Source organism: Orbicella faveolata, unplaced genomic scaffold, assembly GCF_042242905.1.
Source record: "Orbicella faveolata isolate gen_17 unplaced genomic scaffold, um_ofav_v1 contig_12, whole genome shotgun sequence".
NCBI classification, from domain to species: Eukaryota; Metazoa; Cnidaria; class Anthozoa; order Scleractinia; family Merulinidae; genus Orbicella; species Orbicella faveolata.
This window is the reverse complement of record NW_028301539.1, coordinates 28,207,789-28,229,044: the sequence shown is the minus strand read 5'-3', so window position 1 is coordinate 28,229,044 and position 21,256 is coordinate 28,207,789. Positions and strand designations below refer to the sequence as shown.

The 21,256-nt window shown below is 39.1% G+C and overlaps 1 protein-coding gene across 1 annotated transcript; it reads right to left on the bottom strand.

The window, feature by feature from the left end:
• Positions 1-1,993: 1,993 nt before the first annotated feature.
• LOC110067326 (sterile alpha motif domain-containing protein 9-like) lies at positions 1,994-20,622 on the bottom strand. Its single transcript, XM_089283145.1, has 11 exons — positions 20,454-20,622; positions 17,423-17,534; positions 16,570-16,622; positions 16,124-16,180; positions 13,016-13,336; positions 11,693-12,255; positions 11,366-11,519; positions 10,904-10,994; positions 10,477-10,548; positions 3,484-9,371; positions 1,994-2,895 (listed from the first exon to the last, which is right to left on the bottom strand). Exons 2-11 carry the CDS (start codon positions 17,529-17,531, stop codon positions 2,803-2,805), a joined length of 7,401 nt encoding a protein of 2,466 aa, XP_089139271.1. The 5' UTR covers positions 17,532-17,534; positions 20,454-20,622; the 3' UTR covers positions 1,994-2,802.
• Positions 20,623-21,256: the final 634 nt, after the last annotated feature.

The window sequence follows — 21,256 nt, the reverse complement described above, 5'->3', positions numbered from 1 at the left end:
CTGAAACACTCGAATGTGAATCTCCGTCCGCCATTTTGAGTTTTCTTTAAAAAAATAACCGCTGACCTAGCAGCCTGGCTGCATGCATCTTGCACCCATGATCTATCCCCCCCCGGGGGGGGGGGGGAGGGGAGATCTAGTATTTTTGTTTTCACGGGAAATTCATAAATTGTCTACTAAAACATTGTGAAACATGGAAGCAAGGCCAATTTAAGCACTAAAAGCTGCTCTGACTTCTCAGAATTTGTAGGAAACTAGAAATTGCTCAGAATGCAAAAAGTTGCCAACTTGTGGAAATCCCTAGAGCAACCTCAGGGCTATCTACTAACTACTCGATGTAAATTTACTTCGCTCTGCCTTAAGAGAACGAAAACCGAGGCCATAGAGAAGGGTTTCCACGCCCCCCACCCCCCCGCCCCCTCCCTCACCTATCATGGCGGGGTTACGAGATAGATTCTACGTCCTGGAGCTACGGACTAGGTGGACAGAGAATTGCGGTCGGGTGACAGCGTTATGCTAGTCATTGAGGTCATTTAAACACTATGACTTGGGCATCCAAAGTACACAAAAGCAAATTCAAATCTCCAAGACTGTTTCTTTGATATTCTTATCACACACGATTGCAGCACAGGAAAATTATTTTCCAACTGCACGTGAATATGTATAAATAACTATCTTCTTCTCGCTTAACGTGAACTGGACGTTTAGGTCAGACGTCCTCCCCCGACCCCCTCCTTAACGTCCACTTAGAATTTTGCGGCCCTACGAGTCACTGCATTCCGGACACTATGGTTCACGTTTCTGTGATGTGACGATATCAACATATAAACAGTAATGGTTTTAAAATGAGGTTCATTTTTCTCGGGCTTCCGTAGGAAAGGCCGAGTCAATAATGCAAGTCGTTTGGTCGCCAAAAGGGGGGTCATGGTCCCAGGCGTTCCAAGCGTAGAGAATGGAAACTGGGGACGAGAATGCGACAGCTTGATCGCTCTTCGTGAACGACGAAATATACAGAATGCAGTATTTTGTGAAGTAAGTGTAGGAAAGAATCACGCCTTATACGTTCATCTCACACACATATGTTGATCGTTTTCGGAACGGGACGGTCCACGAATTATCTTGCTCGGAAGCCTGCCAAATAGGCAAAGTTCATGCTTGTTCTTACGGGAGAACTAATGAGCCATGTACGAGTTCCAACTAAGAAAACACTGGCAAAAATCTGACTACTGACTAAATGATGCTGAGACCCACACCTCAGAAGTTGAAAAAAAATCAAGAGTCGTCGTAAACAGAACTTCCAAGCTGAGGCAAACAACATGCCATTGGACAAAGAGGATACTCGACGAAGCAACTTGAATAGTAAATATCTGAGCACAACTCTTGTGTTAAAATATCTTGATTCTTTTATTTTTATTTTTTTCTATTGTGTTCAATCAGTTTTATACTTGTTAAGTACGATTTGATATTGCGGTACGAAGCCCAAGTAAACGCTCTGAAAGTGTCTTGTTATAAATCAAATGAAGCTTTTCCCATCTGTTGTGTATCTAGTTTTTCCTACTTTCGTTTTTTATATCCGACTACGGTATTCAGAAGACAGAGGCAGGAGGGTCGGGTAGCAGTTCTCGTATGGTCTCACATGAGACAAACAAACAAAAGAATTACAAGCTTGCGAGAGCTGCTACACTTCTGAAACAGAATGATCTGTAGATTACTGGTTAATTTTTTCAAGTCTTTTTTAACAGACCGTAAGTGCAAGTGAAAACTTCCGGTTTTTGTCGCGCACTCTTGTCAAGATGAAGCAAACTTTAAAATGGATCATTTTGCTCTTAATTCGGTCAAAAATGTTCCGCACTTAAGTCCAAAATGGACTCGCCTTACCCTCTCCTTCCCCAACCGTCCAGTTGACATTAAGCGGGGAATAGGTGAATGTGCTGACGGCCAATAAAGGTTTAACAGGTTCGTCTGTTTTCCTACACTAGAGAAGCAATGCACATCAGTTCTTCCGACGATTTATTAACAAACTATCTAGGCCAGATATTCTTAAGCCTTGCTGGATACTTGAATTTCGTATCTCCGTTGTAAATGACAACAGCTGTAACTAATGTGTGATCAGTTCACATTTCCGTATTTTGCTCATCAACGATCAATTTTACGAAAACTGAAGAAATTCTCGCGCGCTGATTGGCTAATTTCTATTGTCAATAAGCGGACAGACACATGAATTTATAATTTATGCAATACTTCCACGAGCGAGACAGAGACAAGTAGTCTGCGGATCCACTCGGCTATCGCCTCGTGGATCCGCAGTTACTTTGACAATGTTATGACGAAATTCACGATCACTAAGAGGAAAGACGCATGAAAAACTGACGTCAATTTGTTAAACAGAACAAGGGAACTGGTCACTGTTTGCTTTAAAGTGATCTATTTCCTTTAGCCTGCAAAGCTGGCGCGAGAAAAAGAGAAAGTCTCTTTGGAAATCTCTCCATTACTCCATACCGTATCTGCCCAATATAGAGGAACTGATACAATCCACAGACAATGAAAGCTGCAGCCCGGTTCGCATGAAGGGACATTTTTTTACGTTTCATCCTGGCGAGAGATTGCGTGACGAACCCAAACTGAGGACCCCTGCGTATAGAAGGTTGGGAGTAAGAGAAAACTTAAGAGTGACGATACCCAAACCCTCAAAATGTCGGAATGTTGACAAAACGACCCTCGTTCTTTTTTCTTGAACTGACAGTATCCGATCTGGTTTGGTTCGTCCACCTCGGACACACAGACACATACGGCTTGGTCAAATCAGTCCTCCTCTAGGACACTCAGGGCATCGAAGTTTTGTTTCAATTCGTGAAGCTTCCGCTTGATCTCTACTTCTTTGCCTATTTTCACTTCCTGTGAAAATAATACACATAAGATTAGATTCAGCCAACTACAGACCCATTTAGATTACCAAATTTACTTCTGTGTTGGTTAAATGTAATGCCGGTACAGCATTTACAATAGAGCTCTTAGTTCAGTTAAATACAAAAAACAGTATGTCAATGGGTTGAATATTTAACGAAGACATTAATACAACAGGTTAGGATATATCAGCGTCGACAACCTGTCGAGAATGCGCTGAGTCATAATCAATGAATGAATAATTCCCATTGACAAGTTGAAAAATCGCTGAAATGCATTTCAGTTCCTTCGTTCAGGGACCTTTTCGCAAATAGGGTCGCACATGAAATTGTTTGTGCCAGCGCTTTCCCTTATTGAAATATACCGAAAATGTCTTAGAAAACAAAAGTTACCTGTGGAAGCTAACACAACATCTTTCAAGACCACCAGTCGTTCCCTCGAAGCTCCCTTAACGATTATTTTATAATGCGCGACCACAACACAACCAAGAACAATTCTACCTAAAATTTGACTTCCTAACAATCCAGCTAAAATCAGAACAAACACAAACAGCTAAAATTGTCACTATATATAAGTTACCTGAGTTTCTTCCAATTTTTCGCCTCTATCCTTCTTCTTTTTTAACGACTCGATTTCACTTAGCTTTCTCGTTAGCTTTCCCATCCTATTAGTGTAGTCTTCGTAAGTCAAAATACTGGGTATACCGAGCTGGACTTGATTATCTGGACTACTAAGGACTGGACTTTCGAATTCCATGACATTTTTGACGTTATCTGCATTGGTATATTTTACATCCATTGCGATAGGTTGAGGCCAGCTGAAGCCTAAAAAGAACGACACCTCCTCCTTAGAAAACCCTCCTTCCCGAAATGACGAATAATAAATTTCGATCGTTTTTCTTGAATCCAGAGGATTCTTCATGGTAATGATGTTCTTACTTTCCACTACCCCAGTAAGGCGTTTAAGTCTCTGTTTTGTTTTTGGATCTTCCCAGTCGGGAGATCCTTTTCCTGTTCGAGACCATCTAAGCTCATTAATATGGACAAATGCATCTAGTCCTGTACCTTTACCCAAATAGAAAAGTGTGGTGTATTGTTTAGTCTCCTTCTTGAATGACATGTTCTTGTACACTTTCTGTTTAAGCATTTTAGCGTCAGTATCAAGGTGTCCTTTACTCTTACTTTCCCATCTCTTCCTGAGCTTTTTCAGAGCGTCATAAAAATCTTCGACACGATAGTCACTCAACATGCTTAACTGATCTTTATGTGGCCAAAGAAACATAACTTTAAACAAATGTGCATAAATTCTTTTGCACCTCTCGTCGCATTTCTCCAGTGCAAATAACTTGTCCACAAACTTGAATACTTCCCTATACTCCTCCGCTGTCTGAGCTGAATTGTGTCTTAAACTATTTCCAAATGGTGAGTGGAGAGCCATACTAGTTGTTACGATGAGTAGTAAGTCTTTATAACGTCCCACGTGGATGGATTCCTGATAATTTTCGTAAGCTAGCTTTTTAAGCTGCAGAATTGTTTCCGTTGCAGCATTTCGAGATTCTGTACTACGAATCTTGAATACACTCGAAAATATGTCACCAGCCAGATACTGATCGATTTGATACCACCTATGCTGCCAACGCTCCTCACGACTGTCGAGGTTCCACTTCACGTCACCATTGCCGAAGTAACAATGATATTGAGCTTTCATCCGAGCAATTTGCTTGAGAAGTAGTTTTGCGTCTTCACTACTTCCCTTGTAGATGGTGAACTCCTCTGTAAGTACTTCCATACAGTGGGTGAATCTGTTTTTCAGCTCTTTAATAGACTCATGGAACTTGCTCCAGGGTTCTTGAACTTCAGGAGGTATAACTTGACAATAAGTTAGATAACCTTGTAACCTTGCCAAGCCCTCCCTACCCCTAAAAATACCCGTGCAGTGAAGAACATCTAGCATGTAGAACATCACAGATAGTTCACCACGAAAACCACAGGGATGTTGATAATCCACCGAGGCTTCATGTGATTTTTGAAACCACATCATGGCCTCAAAAGCAAGTGAAAGCATCGGCGTGATAGCCTTTATGTCTATTCCACGATTTTCTTTCCTGATCGGGTCAAACAAAATTTTGATTTTACTCTCAAAGATGCGACCCATGGTATCAAAAAGTAAAGCATTAATTCGATCATTGGAATTCCCTTGAATTGCCATATTACAACACTTAAAAGCCTCGTTAAAGCACTCTTCTATCCTTGATGTGTCAAATGCTGCAGCATTTACATAAAAAACTCGAGCCATTTGTTGCGCAAGCATAGGGTCTTCAAATTTATGCAGCCCTTCTCTAAGGACACCTGCAGCTTCGTGTATGCTTTGTTCCGTGGGTTCTTTCGACCCGTCACCTGTATCTTTTACGTACAAAATCTTTTCAATTAACGGTGAGAATTTTGTTTGAACGTCATCTCCATATTCATATTTCTTGCGCTGCTTGAGCATTCTGTTTGCTCCGTCAAGTAGGTAAGTTGACGTAAACGACTTTCCTTGACTTTGTAACAGAGGTGATTTCAAAAAGTCCAGGATGATTCGACTAACAGTCGTTTCTTTTCTCGCCACTATCTGGTCGACCAGCTCGCCAGCAATAATTGGATGAACTATAGCGATGGCCTTTCCTGTTCCAAACTGTGGACTGCAGTCCACCTCTCGCAAGAAAATTCGAGCTGAATGAGTGAGATTTTCGACCCAATCTCTGAAGATTCTCTTTCGAAGAAGGCTTGAAGATAACATTAACGTATCGAAGCAAGAGGCGAACACAGGGTAGGGGTTGTATATGTTGAGAAGGGATGCATATTCTAACAAGGTCAATTCGTCACGTGTCACGAGATCCAAATTCCTCCCAACAATACTCGAGGCGTACCTTGGATTGTAGTTCTCTTTCATTATCATAAACGAAATTAAATTTTCGCTTGCATAGTTTTCAAAATCCTTCTCTGGATCTTCGTTGTTAGATTTTCGTTTCATTTCCGTGTATTTGTCCTTAAACCAGTTAACTTCGTTCGGGCTTAAGTGCTGCTTGAGGAAAACACTCGTGGCTTTTTCTTTTTGATAACAATCCTGTGGCTTTTGCGTGGGCTTGCAGTAAAGAAATACACACACAGGTGAATCTGTTCTAGGAAGTTTAGTGGCTTGTTCCACAACTTGTGACCGCAATTCTCGGAACAAAAAATCATCAGTATTATCTACCAATGCTAACACGGGTGGCAACGACACTTCACTCTGCTCTCCATAGCCTATTTTTCTGAGATACAGAAGCTCTTTACAAGTATTGTCGTCAATCTTTGTAACAACCGCACAACGGTAGGGAAACTGTGGGTTGTGACGGAAATCCCACAGGGCTTGTCGAGTCATGGTGCTAGCCCCAGCTCCTATATGGTGATATAAGGTTATAGTTTGTACCTTTCCTTCTGTTCCTCGAGAATGCAGCTTTTCTATCAAGTTCCTTAATTCAGAGTAATTGTCGCGTCTAAGTACATGATTCTTTTGAGCACCAGTAAACCAAAAATTCATCCACGTAACAGGATACCCTCTGTAAAAGGCTATTTCTGCCTTTGATGACAGTTTTGAACGTTGCACCGAGGTTAAATTATTTAACTCGTCGCATTCCTTAGCACTCACAATCTCGATGCCATTAAAAGAAACGTTCCCTAATGGATAGGGACTTCCTGTAGCCATGGTTACATAACGTTGTTCTCTGTCAGTTCCACAAACCATCTGCTGCATACACTCGTGAAATTCAGTCCACGACATTCCAACAACGCCCCTTTCTCTTAGTTCGTGTTCCTCTAAACAAGTGTTAGAGAGAGTATTTTCCCATTCTGAAACAATTTCAGAATTTTCGGCCACATATACCAACTGATTAGGCCCATTAAGAAACGTACAGAAATCTTTAAAAGTATCTGCCACTGGCTGATAGTCTTTTGACAAAAGCAAAAACAAGACCACTGCCCTTGCTTCAGGAATCTTTTTTGCCAGTGATTGTATTACTTGGCTAAGACCCCTTTTCCTCGTAGAATTGTTCCATTGCTTAAACCCCAAAGCCTCTTTACCAAGTTTTGCATAACCATTTCCAAATATCCAATGAGTTTTGTAGTAGATGTCTTCAATTACATTATCGTCCTCATCATAATCCTCTGCTTCGTGTATGTCGCACTGAGGTGCATCAGGCCCAGATTTGAATACCTTACAGAGACCTTTGCCATCGGAACCGTGATCATCGAAATCAAAGACTGTGAGCCACTTGATTTTTTGGACAAAACGGAACGTTTTGTCCACGATTTCTTGATTCATACTGGCATCTGGCTTACTTAAAACCAAAATTGGGTAGACAGAGGAGTCTAAAACCTTTTTGTTTGCGCATAGAAGTCTCTTAAGTTTAGTAAAAAGATCCCGTACAGGTATCTGACTTTCCATATTCTGATTGTTGGCTTGTTCTCGCATCTTCCTTTGTTCATCTAATTTGGGAAGGCGGTTTTTCATATAGTTTTCCATTTCCGGTAAATCAACAATTGCTTTTGTCTGCGAGCCATGTCTAACATAGGCTTTAGCTTCACGTTCCGTTTTTCCACGATTAAGAGCTTTAAACCCAACTTTGAAAATATCACCTTTACACAGGGAATAGTTTGGTTCGATGTCAACTTCTATGACCACTTTATCCTCAGACTGTTGCTCTGCCCCCAGACCTTTTACAGGAACGAAAACAGGAGGTCGAACACAGTTGTGAACATTACTTCGACTTTCGCCAACAAAACACTTGTCAATGAACTCCGTAAGCTTGTCGTTGTAGAGGGGCTTGTTACTAACTGAAGAACCGACAATTTCTCTAGGTTTGTAACCGCAAGTTTGCGTTGCTACTTCATCAGCCACTCCAAAGTGTATTGTTCCATTCGTCCTTTCATTTAAACAACCACAGGCAAATCGCAAAGTCTCGTACACAAATTTCTTCATGCAGTCATCTTCACCAGAGTTGACACCAACTCGAAAAATTTTAAATTCGTGGACTGGATTAATCATGTCTTTTGGGCCAGTTTCCCAGCAGTTCAATACTGAACCTTCCCGGTAAAACTTACATGGGGTTCCAACTTCACTATTGAAGGATCTTGGAGATTGCAGCTGTGGAGTATCGAGCGTCAACAATGGTTTCTCGTCACTTTGACCTGGAGTTGAAACAGTCTTCGTTGTGTCACTTGTAGTGGGCTTCAGTGATCTGAAGTATTTACTCCATTTTAAGTCAAGACTTGAATTGCTCGCATCAAAGGATGCATGATACTTGCTGTCTTTGAGATGTAATTTAATGCTGTACGACCGAATATTTTTTTTGTCAAAAGAAAAGCTGTACGTTATTCTGTCTTCTAACAATTGTTTGTCAACCAAAACGACAAAGAAGCTTTCTCTGTACTCATCATCTGACAATTTCTCTAGAAATATCTGGTCCACCCTCTCATCTCGTAACGACACCTCTTCCGAGCTTGGCCTATGCAGGCAGCTTTTGGATTCTTCGTCCCACTGGAATGCCATGGAATCTTTCTCAGGCAACAATTTTATCCATTCTGGCGTTTTTTCTATAATTTTGGCCCATAATTTTCGGGCGTTATGGGCTGATAATTCCTCGTGTCTTGTGATTACAATGAAGTTAAACATTTTTTCCAGAGCATTGGCTCCCTTTCCCCGCTTAACGAAAATTGATCGTACCAAACATATATTTTTGTCTTGAGAACCCCCTGAAGGCTTGATGTTTAGTTTTAGTGCGTTTTCCAGCAATAGCTGCTTTTCTTCTTCCTTGGATAAAACGGGTTTCGACGGTGTGTTGGCTACGCTCTTGGTTGATGGATCCTCAGCGGACAGTGGCGCCTTTGAGTCATCCATTTGTTCGGTTGGCATGAGCAGGCTGGGTTTATTTGTCGAAACTTCTCTCCTAGCGTCACATGTTTCACCAACGCTTTGCTCCCTCTCGAGTAATAGCAGCTCATGCTGAAGAACAATCCATGAACCCAATTTCAACTTCAAGCATTCTCTCAGTTCTGACTCTGTTTCCCTCAGAAAAAGAAAGGCTGGGCCGTTTATTTCTTCTTCTTCTGCTTCTGTTGAAGATTCTTCTGGGATGCCAATTTCTCTGAGCCAACTAGAAAGCTCTTTAGGGGTCCACTCATTCATCACCCTTGTTGACTTCTGTGTTGTCTGGGATTTCGCCGGCTCAAACGTCTCCAAATGAGGTTTAAGGTGCTTCATCAGAATTGTGTGGGGCCCCTTTTTCAGCTGAAACACTGACAACAGTTGATTGGCGTCACGAGCTAACAACAGCAAAGCACGTCCATTTATATCTTCCCTCTGACAAATGGCAGCATACTTCTTATCTAATCCAATCTGACAAAGCCAAGAAGCTGTCTTTTCCACTTCCCAGGTTTCCATTGATTGCATAGCTGCAAAAGGAAAGCTATTACAATTATGATCACCACAAACAAATGTGAACGGTAATACAAAGGACAAAATTGCAGGGGTCTCGATCATTTGAGCTTTCCTCAAGATCTAGGTGGTCCATCAAAGTACTGCAGAATTCTGACAGAGAAGAGCCCTATTCTTCCTCTCTGAAATTTGCTACTCCCCAAGCGTCTAATTATGGGCAGTCCCCACTTTCTGTGTGGAAGGGGTTCTCCACTTTTGGATAGCAAATAAGCAAGCAAGTAAGAAAGAAGTAAGACTGGTAGGCCAACGTACGTAAGAATTACCTACTATCAGATTGGTTAAGTGTACATGAAAAAGTGCTCTACGTGGGACCACTATTTTGAAATTTCTACATGGTTGTTATACTAGCTGCTAGTATAGAGTTTCTTCAATAACTCAGTCAACGAGACTTTCAAATGGACGATGCTAGGTTGAGGATACGTGGAAAACTGACATTTTCTCAGACCTTCAGTTTTCAATGCTTGCACGTTTCTTACGAAAGTACCTTTATTTACATTAAGCTTGCTTGGTGACTTATTAGAAACCACTTTCTATTCACTTCCAGTTCACCAATCTTTCTTTGTCGTTCTTCCTTTTATCAGAGGGGATGGTCCCCATGACATTCTGACCAATGCTTACTGCTGTGAACTAAAAAGCCAGTGGTAGCACTGGCTTGGCAGCCAGCTGGTGGAGAGTTTGTCGTGGTTCAAATCATGCTCGTAGGCTTTCTCTACCACTGTTTTTAGTTACAGTGAAACCTGTATTGAGCAGACACCCAAGGGAACCTCACCAATGTTTGCTTAATGAAAATGTCTGCTTAAAACAGGGAGTCCGCTTAGGTAATTGTATACTAGTATGACCACAACTTGATTACCAACTGCATGGTGTCTCCCGCATTTGTTTGATACCAGTATTGCTTCATCAAAGCATAAACACTGGAAAGTGCTGGAAACTGTTGCCAGCCACTGTAGCATGAGGTCTGCTTAATACAGGTTTCACTGTACATCATGATGGCCGCCATCTTCTTATCTTCCATGATTCGTCAAGTAAATACGCGTGCATACATTATCACACATTCCTTACCTTCTAATTGTGATGTTGATGGATCTTTCTCTCCTCCAACGGCACCTTCCTCTGTGGTTTCTCTGGGACGTACTATAAACAAGAGGATGAAAATTTTAAAAGCTCTTATTACATTGAAACATTGATTTACTTTATTCCCAGTTGAAAAGTAAAACACATGTAGGTAACTTTTTAGAATGCTTTCTATACAATGTATATGGACGTACTTGTAAATATAATGGATCTGTTAAGCATGAGTTGTAACTTACAAATAAATAAATAAATAAATGTAAATCTCTCTTTAGCCAAAATAAACCCTATTTTTACAAATCAACCACAAAAGGTACTTATTACTGGTTAGAGCTATTGACGAGTTTAACTACAGCCTTGTTCACGTATAAGGGAAACTTCTAACATACTTCACGACTGTAATTGCGTTTATTCTTACCTCCACCTTTAAGAGAGCCTACAGAGAGTGTAAGTGTAAGACTGTCTTGATTATCATCAACGAAGGGTCTTAAACTTTGACTGTCGCCGAGCTGTAGAAAAACGTTCACGAAACATCAGAGGCACAGGAACATTAGGAACGTAGCTAAAAGCATTTGCAGTTCAGATTTGAACCCTTGCCCAAGTTCTCAATAAATCCCGAAGTACCTCGGGAATAGCCTTTTTAGAAGTTTAGAAGTTTGAGAACTAACTGACATTGTGCAGCAATATTGTCATGTACATGTAAATACATATGTTAAAATTTTATTCCTATAAAATGGAAAAAGTGTTGTTAATTAAGTAAAGGTGGTTTAAGGCAAAGCGGTTTAAATTTTAACTGGAAACTTTAGATTCAAGTCTGTTTCAGTGGAAAGCGATATCACTATTAGGTAGTAATAGTCTTCCATTTTTCTATCTGTCTTACCTTCTTTCCATGACGGTAGATATCTTGATCGTTGATTGGAAGCCCAGTTCTCTCCATAATCTCACTTTTTACATCAACAACTGACGGCAGGTTAGTAAACTGTAAGCACAGAGGACCAAGGTAGCTATGCTCAATAATGACCTGAGTTCGGGAGCTGTATACAGAAAAAAAGTGTCATTTTTTCAGAGCTCTATATTAATTGAAGGTGAATCAATTCCTTTTTTGATACAAATGCAACAGTGGGGATAGAATGTAATAAGGTAATTCAGCAGAAGTAAATGTTGTCTTCTCATTGACACAATGATGCAATGACACAATAGATTTTACCTGTTGTTGCCTACATGCTTAATGGTACTCTGATCCTCCACATGTATAATTTCCACCGCAACAACATTTTCTTGATTGCCTGATTCCCAACCAGTTTCATGTACAGGTAGCACTGGTTCAACTACCCCTGCCATCTGATCCTCTGCATGTATAACATCCACAGCAGCAACTCTTTCTTCTCGTTTGCCTGATTCCAGGCCAGTTTCATGAACAAGTAGCACTGGTTCAACTACATGTACCCCCGCCATCGGATCCTCTGCGTGTTTCACTTCCACCCCAGGAATATCTTCTTCTTGTTTGCTTGAGTCCGGGCCAGTTCCTTGTACAGGTAACACTGGTTCAACTACTTCTGCTGTCTGATCCTCTGCAAGTATATCTTCCACCCCACGAACATCTTCTTCTTGTATGCCAGATTCCGGGCTAGTTTTCCGTACAGTTAGCACTGGTTCGACTACTCTTGGCGTAGTTGTAGCTTCTGCCACACTGCCATTACTATATTTGTTCTCGGGACATAAATTACCAAACTGAAATGACTCACTTTTGTGAAGCTCCAGCTTCGACACCTAAAGGAAGGTTAATTAACACTAGGTAGTATAGTACTGAGGGTAGCCAGTAAACCATGGATTAAATATTTTTAAACATATTCGACTGATGATCAGTAATAAGCTACAATGGACAACAAAAGTGTTGAGACACTTGGCAGGAAAATTCTATTTTCGAGCGTCTTGGAAACATTTACCACCCTTCCGCCCACCCCCCCCCCCCCCCTAAACAATGTTGATTTTTCTATTTCTTAGACTGCACAGACCACAGCGCCTACACAACATTGAACTGAGGGGCTGGGGTGTCAGAGAATTAAAGCTAGATGCAAATAAATTACAATAAGTGTTTAAATATTGAAAAGCGTCATTTTCTAAAAGTGTCTCAACTACTTTTATCACCCATTGTAGCTTTTGTTTTACTGTGAAGTTGCCCTTATACAGTCACCAATATTCATCATTTTGCATGCCTTATGGTGGAGTGATGCACATTACCGAGTTGCCTACGAACATTCATGGCACAAGGTCCCTGACCGCTGACAAACTAACATTAGGCTGGTCTGCCTCACACATTTATCAAAAGATGCTACCTATGAGAAAAAACTCCACAATAAACAAGGATGACATATTAAGTGTTATCTGTGAAAGGTGAGGGCTGAGGACTATTTCTTATTAGATCTCTCATTTAATACAACAAAGAATCTTTTTCATGTTATTACCTACCACTGCTCATACGCAAGTTCAAGTGAACTACATGTATAACCAAACAGCAGATCAGACAAACCTGTTTCTTCTTCTTCTTCTTCTGCTTCTTTAGCTTTGGTCTCCTCTTAAATGAAGCTGAACCAACACCACCAAACCAGACTGTCAAATCATCTCCCTTTCTTCTCTTTTTCTTTGGTTTTGAGAGCAAAAGCATGCTGTAGTCAGGTGTAAACTGATGTACATGTTCTGGAGGAGTGTACATGTACTTTACTGGTTTGGGATCGATTCTTTCTTTTGGTGGTACATCATACCTCACCTCCTTTCTTCTAAATTGTTGTTTAACATAACGACAGGCCTTCACTTGGTAGAAGCGTCCACTGTTATCACAGTACAGTAGTGTCTGTTGGTGGGAAACAACTAAGCATGAATATAATAATAATAATACATGTATGTCGCAGGTCAAAATGATAATCAGGTTAAAATGAAATTACTTTGTCTCTTACCCCTAATTACTCATGGATCATGAATGATTAGGGTTAGAAGACAAAGGAAATTGAGAATCAAACAAGGTTAAAATCATTTTAACCTGAATTTCATTTTGACCTGTGAACAACACATATGCTGCCTTAACCCGAAACAGATAGCACACATTTAACATTAAGCAGGGCTAAAAATTGCGACTCACTGGTCACCATTGCGACCAAAAATTGAGCGTTGGCGACCAAATATTAAGAACTGATCACCAGTGCAGTGCTGGAAATAATTTTTCTTCTTTAACAGGACATGTGTCCTTTCAAATCTTCATTTTGGTCGGACATCTCATCAATTTGATCGGACATTGATTTGCATAACTGATTAGCATAATTAATTAGCATAATAAAATTTATTAGCATACTGTAAAGATTTTCAATACAAATCCTTCAAAACTAAATTTAAATTTGATTTATTTATCATTTATGATTAACTAGATGACTTTATCTACTAGATGACTGCAACGATCTCTCCTGGTTATATGTTCTTCAAGCAAACCTAGTTTCCTATTGAATGCTACTATTAAAGAGGGAGCCCATCACTAGGAGTGCAAAACTACCCCAATTATTCCTGTTCCGGCATTTTCACAGGCTGATCTATTTTTAGTTTGAATTGACCACGAATTCAGACCCCTGTAGGACTCTAGCCGAGTAGGGTACATACATGAAATGCTAAAAGCATATCACAATGCATGTAACACATAATAGGGTGATTTCTGAAGAGTACTTTATTTGGCAAGTACAGGAAAGATGAACACTTCTGCGTTATGATATGGCAGCAGTCCATAATGGGCTCCTGGATATGGCTCAGACTGTCAGAGTCATAAGGGCCCAAAATTAAAAAATTCTTGAGTGGCCATCCGACAACGTGAGTGATAAAATTCAAGCAGGAATTTTATTCAGAAAAGAATTCAATCATAAAATCTGTAAAGAAAAAAATTCCAACACTTTTTTGGCCACTAATTTTGCATAGGTAGCTAATGTAATGTCTCTGAAGGATTCATGCATTCCAAGAGACACCATTGGTGGGCATACATGACGTACTCAATGCTCAAGGGTCTGCAATGCATCATAGGGCGACTTCAAACACATTCAGCCATTTGCAAGTTTTCCGATGTGAGGGAATCCTCCACAGCAAAGCAAAAGGATATATTGCTTTCTTTTCTTATGTTGAATATTGTAGAAGCAAAGATCTTTGACTATGTATTTCTAGAGGGAAATAGTGTCTGAGAAAATAACCGTTATTGATCGTCATAACAGAGAAACGTAGTCGCCATTGTGGTAGCCTGTGAACACAGACGTATTTTCGGCTGTCCACTAAACCAGAATTTTTGGTCGCCAAAGATGAAATTTTAGCCACATTGGTGACTGTACCAGTCGCAATTTTGAGCCTTTTATCAATGTATCTAACCAAATTTTATGGATGGAGTAGGACAATAACTTAGTGTTGGTTAAATGTTCGGACATCATGTCCGATCATAATGTGAAATTGGCCGGACATATTCAAAATTTGGTCGGACAATGTCTGATGACCGACTGTTATTTCCAGCCCTGCAGTGGGCGACTCATGTTTTCTTTTGTCAACCTTTTAACCTCAAAGGAAAACGACCTTACTTGTAGATATAAAAGGTACGATTTATTCGAAGCTTAAAAATACTATCTTAATAAGATAGTATTTTTAAGCATGAAAACAGGGATGAAATGTCCACCCAGGCATGGAGATTAGTTCATGAAAACTGCAATTTGGACAACCTTTTACAAGTCTGTATCACCACATTCCAACCTGTTTCAGTTTAGATGCAAACACAATTATATACCTCCAAATTTATTAGAGCCAAGTATTTTGTTACCAATCAATCAGTAATTGACCATTAATATTTTTTTCTAAACATATAAACATGTTGCCTAAAATGGTGCCTAAATATGAATTAAAATACTTTATAATCATAAGCTCTGTGTCAAAGTTTCCACATGTAAAGGATTTTTACATGAATGTGAGGCTTGGGAATGGAACATGTATTTAAGTATTGTTATACAAATATTTGCACTGTATTGGCCATATTAATTATGAGAAAAGGCTTTTTCAAGGTAGCACCTCTTAATTATTAAACTAACATAAAATAAATACACTGTAATTTAAAAAGTAATCTGAATTTGCATAAGGAACTGCAAGTCAACAAGAGTAGTGCAAAGTGTTATGAATGTACATAAAATTTAAAGTTGCATATTTGCATGGTGTGCTTGCAAGGTGTAACTATGTGGCACTAATTCAAAACTCATTCTCACAAGCCCCAGAAAAACATTTTACAAGCATTATTTGTCTGCATAATCTGTAATTTGAATGTCCTCAAAAAAACTTCCCCAAAAAAATTCACTTCCCTTGACCAGGCAAGCAAGAGAGTATTCACTCGCTCAATATTGAAAAACGCTTATCTAAGCACTGGGCTATCGGACACGACTTTTTTTGCATGCTAAATACTGTTTAACTGCTTTATTTTAAGCTCTGATTGGAACATTGGTTCATTTGCATTACAGATTTAATTTGCCACTTTACATTTAAATATGCTTATTTATAAATCAAAAAATAAATAAATAAGTAAATAAATAAAATACAGTTTAATACAAGACTAGATACCGGTAAGTAATGTATTACTTACATTTCCTAGCAAACAGTTTGCTACGACTGCATCAGCAAGTGTCACAAAAGCATATGTCTGGAAGAAAAGAATTAAGCTGTTAACAGATACATGTAGACCAGGGTACATGTACTTTTGTAACTTACCCCGCAAGGATACAAAATATCACCAAAATAACTAAAACTAAAACTACATCTCCATATAAATTATACAGTTATTTAAAATAATGTCTAAATGCAGGAATTTGAACTTATCATTTGAGTTAACTACATTTTATTGTGCAGGGTGCTTGGTAAGGGGTTAAGCTCATGCAACATTGTATTATCTCACTAGGAAAATTTCTTCTTCCTCTTTTGTGGTTTTTCAACATTGGCTAACATTACAAAGCAGGGAATGGATAGAAAAACAATTCTTAAGTAAACTGTCATAAACTGTACAACCAAACATCTGAAGCTGTCAGAAGTTACCTTTGTAGAGGGAATGCTAACTTTTGTGACTGCACCAGGAAAACCGCACACACCTGGTAAGTCAACCAAATTCGGTGTTATATTTAATTATATTATTTAACTGAATGAAGATCCCAGTGTAATAGGGGTATAAGATTCAATTTTTTCGGAGAAAAAAATAAACATTATTTTTGGTTTGAAAAAGACTGAAGTTTTGATCTGGGCAGACTTTGTTCCCTGTAATAAACATTAAACTAAAAAGAATCAGAAAAATACTGGCAAACAATAGCAATAGCCTGTACTTCACTTTCAGATAAAATCACATATTCTGGTTTGAAATTGGGTTAGGGTTTGAAAAAGTGGCTGTACACCCTCACCAAACTTTCAGTAAAGAAAACCCCGGTGGAGAAATGCTTTGTGAAAGATAAAATATTTAGCATGTGAGCGTAGTACATTTTTGTTTGTTTTTAAAACACCTTTGTCATTGTTTTCCCTAAAAGCAAGTAGGTTTATAAAGGGGGATTACAATATTACAATTTTTACTTCATTTATCCAGACTCACAAATACACACACAATCAACACACAAAAATTGCACTGAAAACAAGATAATTTTAGAGTTGATTACTGAGTACATTTAGAAAAAGTCTAGGTTCTTGACAGTATATCCGATTACTTTCAACAATCTGTTTAGACCGCTGGTAGCCCGTCTTTTCTCTTGGAGTTTCTTAGACAAGTGATCCCAAACACAAAAGGCCGTCTGGATGAGTAGGGGTTGTGTCATGTCTAAGTAGTGCCTTGCCTCATAATACATGCTGCATTTTATTTAGGGGAAAAGAGGCCCCCAACAGTTTAATAATCTCTCTGTACATGTACCTTCAAGAAAATCTTTTAAAGTACTTTCTTGGCAATCAGGTGGAAGGCCATGAAGAAACAACTTTAAGTCATCAACAAGCATATTTCTGCTGTTTGTGAAATGCACCATCGTCTGAGCCAGAAAAAGAGAAAAACAGTCAGTAAAATACAGACTATAATTACATCATGACAGTTGAACCTCTGGTTGTGGCCATCTCTCGTAAGCAACCACCTCTCCTCAGCAACCTTTTTTCCAAAATACCAAAAGTTCCCCAGTCAAATCACAATATTTGGAACCTGTTCTAAGCAACCACCCCTTGTAAGCGACCACGACCACTTTAAGAACTAAAATGTTAATTTTTTTTTTATTTTTAACCCCCCGTAAGAGACCACTTGACAGATAATAAAGAGGAATTGGATAATAAGGTGTTGTAACATTATTGTGTTCCTGGGTAGAACAAGGGACGACAAATTTCTTAATGGGAAGAACAACATTTTTCTTGACATTGACTTTTCACATGAAAAAAAAAAAAAGTGACACAGCATTGGCACGGGGTAAGTCTCCACAGCTACCATATGCTATTGAGGCAAAATTTTGACCCAGCATATGGTCTAAATTCTCGTAAGCAACCACCTCCCGTAAGTGACCACCTTAGCCTGATATTTTGCGTGGTCACTTAAATGGGCGGTTCAACTGTCTTTTTAAACACTATGTGGCAAACACTGACCTACTTAGAAAAAATTTAGATTGCAACTTTGTTCAATTCTCCATGACCTGACTCTCATTTAATATAAGAGCTCCTTTCAAAAGTTAGTGACTTGTTGAATGAATTAATTCAGTCATGACCACTGGGAAAGATCTAGAAGAAACATAATGTCAAAAGGCTTAGAACCACTTTGACAAGATGGCTTTGGAACCCAGGACATAAAGCAAATCAATATATGGAATTATAATTCCAGGACTCAGAGAAAAACTGAACATACTTGACAAATATTGATACTGATCAACAAACATTGGAAATCAATAAAAGTCAAACATAGGATTTCTAGTAATTATCAATTTTGATTAAATTCTGATGGATGCTAGAGTGTGAATTCCACTGATTTTGATCGACGACCGTTGGAGGTTTTAGACACAATGTTGGGGACAAACTACAGATAATTGATTACTGCCTGGCAGGATTGAAAGTCCAAGATTTCATTTTTTCATGGCATGGCTATTTTGCTACAATAAAGCAAATATACTAGCAACAGCTCTTAATAAATGTCAAGCACAAACAAATCTGAAATCATTTTAAAGACTCTCTGTCGACTGGCATGTATTGCACGTGTTGTCGGAGGTTTCCTGGTCCACGAAACCTCTAATTTGTTGTTGTCAGTCGTTTCGCTCTTCAATCCTTTATAATCTGAGGCATCCATCTGGATTGTTCTACATTTATGGCCTTTAAAGACAAGATTCATTATTGCCCTTAACATGGAGGGGAATATGTGATCGCATATTTTTAGTTTTTTCACCTATTTGAGAAGCTAAAGAACAGCCAGTACGATGTGATTTCGGCCATGGTGACTGCGAAGAACCTTGGCAGAAGGTGTAGACCATAGATGTTCATCAAGAGAATTATCTCAGAAAATCTCTCTAGGATTGGTGGAGAAACAGTTAAGATGCGCTCAGATACAAGAAAAAATACTCCTGTTTGCTGCAGTAAGTGACAGTGAATTGAATTTTCCTTTCTAATACTAGCCTTCAGAAAAGACTATCGCATTGCTTGTGGATTCATCCAATTTGAGGTTAACTTTGGCGAGATTTCTTGAAATTTATTTCAATGTAAAGTGAATTTAAGTGCTTTCTCTGCACTGCATTTTATTCCTGGTAAAGAAAACTAACCTTTTATTACAAAAAGAGAGAACTGACAACATTTTAGTATCCATAAGTAATAACTCTGTAGGGATTCTGAAGCGCAGTATGAATTTGTCAATGAAAAAAATAATAATCGTTACTCTTATTCTACATCATGACTAAGACAGTATGCTAAGCATAGTAAGTACTATAAATTCTGCAAATATGTTTCTGAAGTCTCTGAAAGCAAATAAAAAGCAAATTCGTTGCATGGAATTGTTTCAGTCTCTGCATGGCGCTTACAGCGGCAGGAACCGTAGCTGACAGTTGTCACTTCGTGACGCGAAGTCAGAATTTCAAAAAACAGTAGTTCTAAGCCAAATTGCAACTAATGCAAACATCTCCCATCAGTTCCTACCAGTAAATTATATTTTAGTCCCCCAAATGCACCCAAATCCTTCTGATTTTTCTAACACTTTCTTCAGCGACAGAATCAAAACAAACAGAAATGTTCACAAAGCATTCCGGTTGACAGAGTCTTTCAGAAAGACATTACTGTAGCTCAGTGAATGATTGTATAAACACAAACAAGTGTGGATGCAGCAGTCTTGCAAACAAATGAAACAGCAGCTGATTTGCTATGGTAGACATTCAGGAAACATGACAATTTTCTTTTTTCAGTCTATTATTTTACTCTAATGGCATTTGCTTCGCAGGACAACTGTTTATGTTAATCAATCACTAGTCCTGAAATTTTCGTGAAAATCTAACTGATTTTTATTGACAATTTTAACTAATGGATTGATACTTATCAACAAAACAAAGCAACATTTCCGACGATCGATTTTGATTGATCTGTTATGCCCTGTGGAACTAAATATAGAAGAGAAATGTGGAAATGCAACAAGCAAACAGCAAAGGGAGAGCGAAAGTAACTTGAAATAATTCAATGAAAATTTGGCGCCAATACTCGACTTTTGCTTAACCTGTAGAAATGGTCTTTTCCTTACTCGTATAAAGATATCCACTAAGAAGGATACCTCGTCCTTTGCATGTACACAGCACAGTATCAGTTAAGCCTTCATACACATGCAGCTTTATATAATGGTTACCTTATTTCAATTGATCGAACTACAACATGTAATTCCTTGTACGGGTCTATCTTGTGTTTGAGGCCATTACATTGACCCAAACAACATGCACTTCCCAACGTACCTGTTAGAAGTTTCTTGGAGATCTGTATCCTAAGATATCACGTCAAATAACTCAATAATCAACTTCTAAGGTAGCTTTTCGGGAGAAAAGCATGGCCATTCACTTCCGCCTATGATGAAATTGCCGCAACAACGCTCGCAAGCACCGCAAGCTGCAATGGTGGGGTCGAAAAGCACTAGGTTTTAGTCCATTCTCGGCCGGGCAACTCCTGGTCCCCAGGGTCTTCTCGTGATTGAGTCACGTGCGCATGTACCGTTGCAGTTATGTCCTATGTAGCAGACATGTCCTCTGACGTAATGTGATATACGGAGCCAATCATATCATGTGTTCTATCTAATAACACGCAGCATAAGACTGGTAACTAAACTCCGTTGCAGTTGGGTCTTCGAGCAAAATTGATTTTTGGAGGGGTGGCGTTCGGAAGCAGTATTTGACTTTGTATGTCTCTACTCTGAACCAGAGTGACTCTGAACGTAAATATGCAGCGACTATTTCCAAGAATGGCATTTACCTCACAAGATTTCTATCGGAAATTGACCGCTTAGTGTATTTTCAGTTTCAAATTTAACATGAAAGTTCGATCGAAGATTTAAACAGTGGTTGCTCTCCGGTTTGCGAACTGCGTGTTCCCGGCCAGCCAATATTAAACTCTGCGCTTTGATTATCCTCAAATTATTCAGATCGTTTAATGATATTACAGAGGCACAACAAAATTTCTGAGAAGCAGTGTAACCAATTTTAGTTTCGGTGCTGTAAAACTACCACTCAATCTGCGCAGTATTTCTCTATTCCCAATCTTGTCA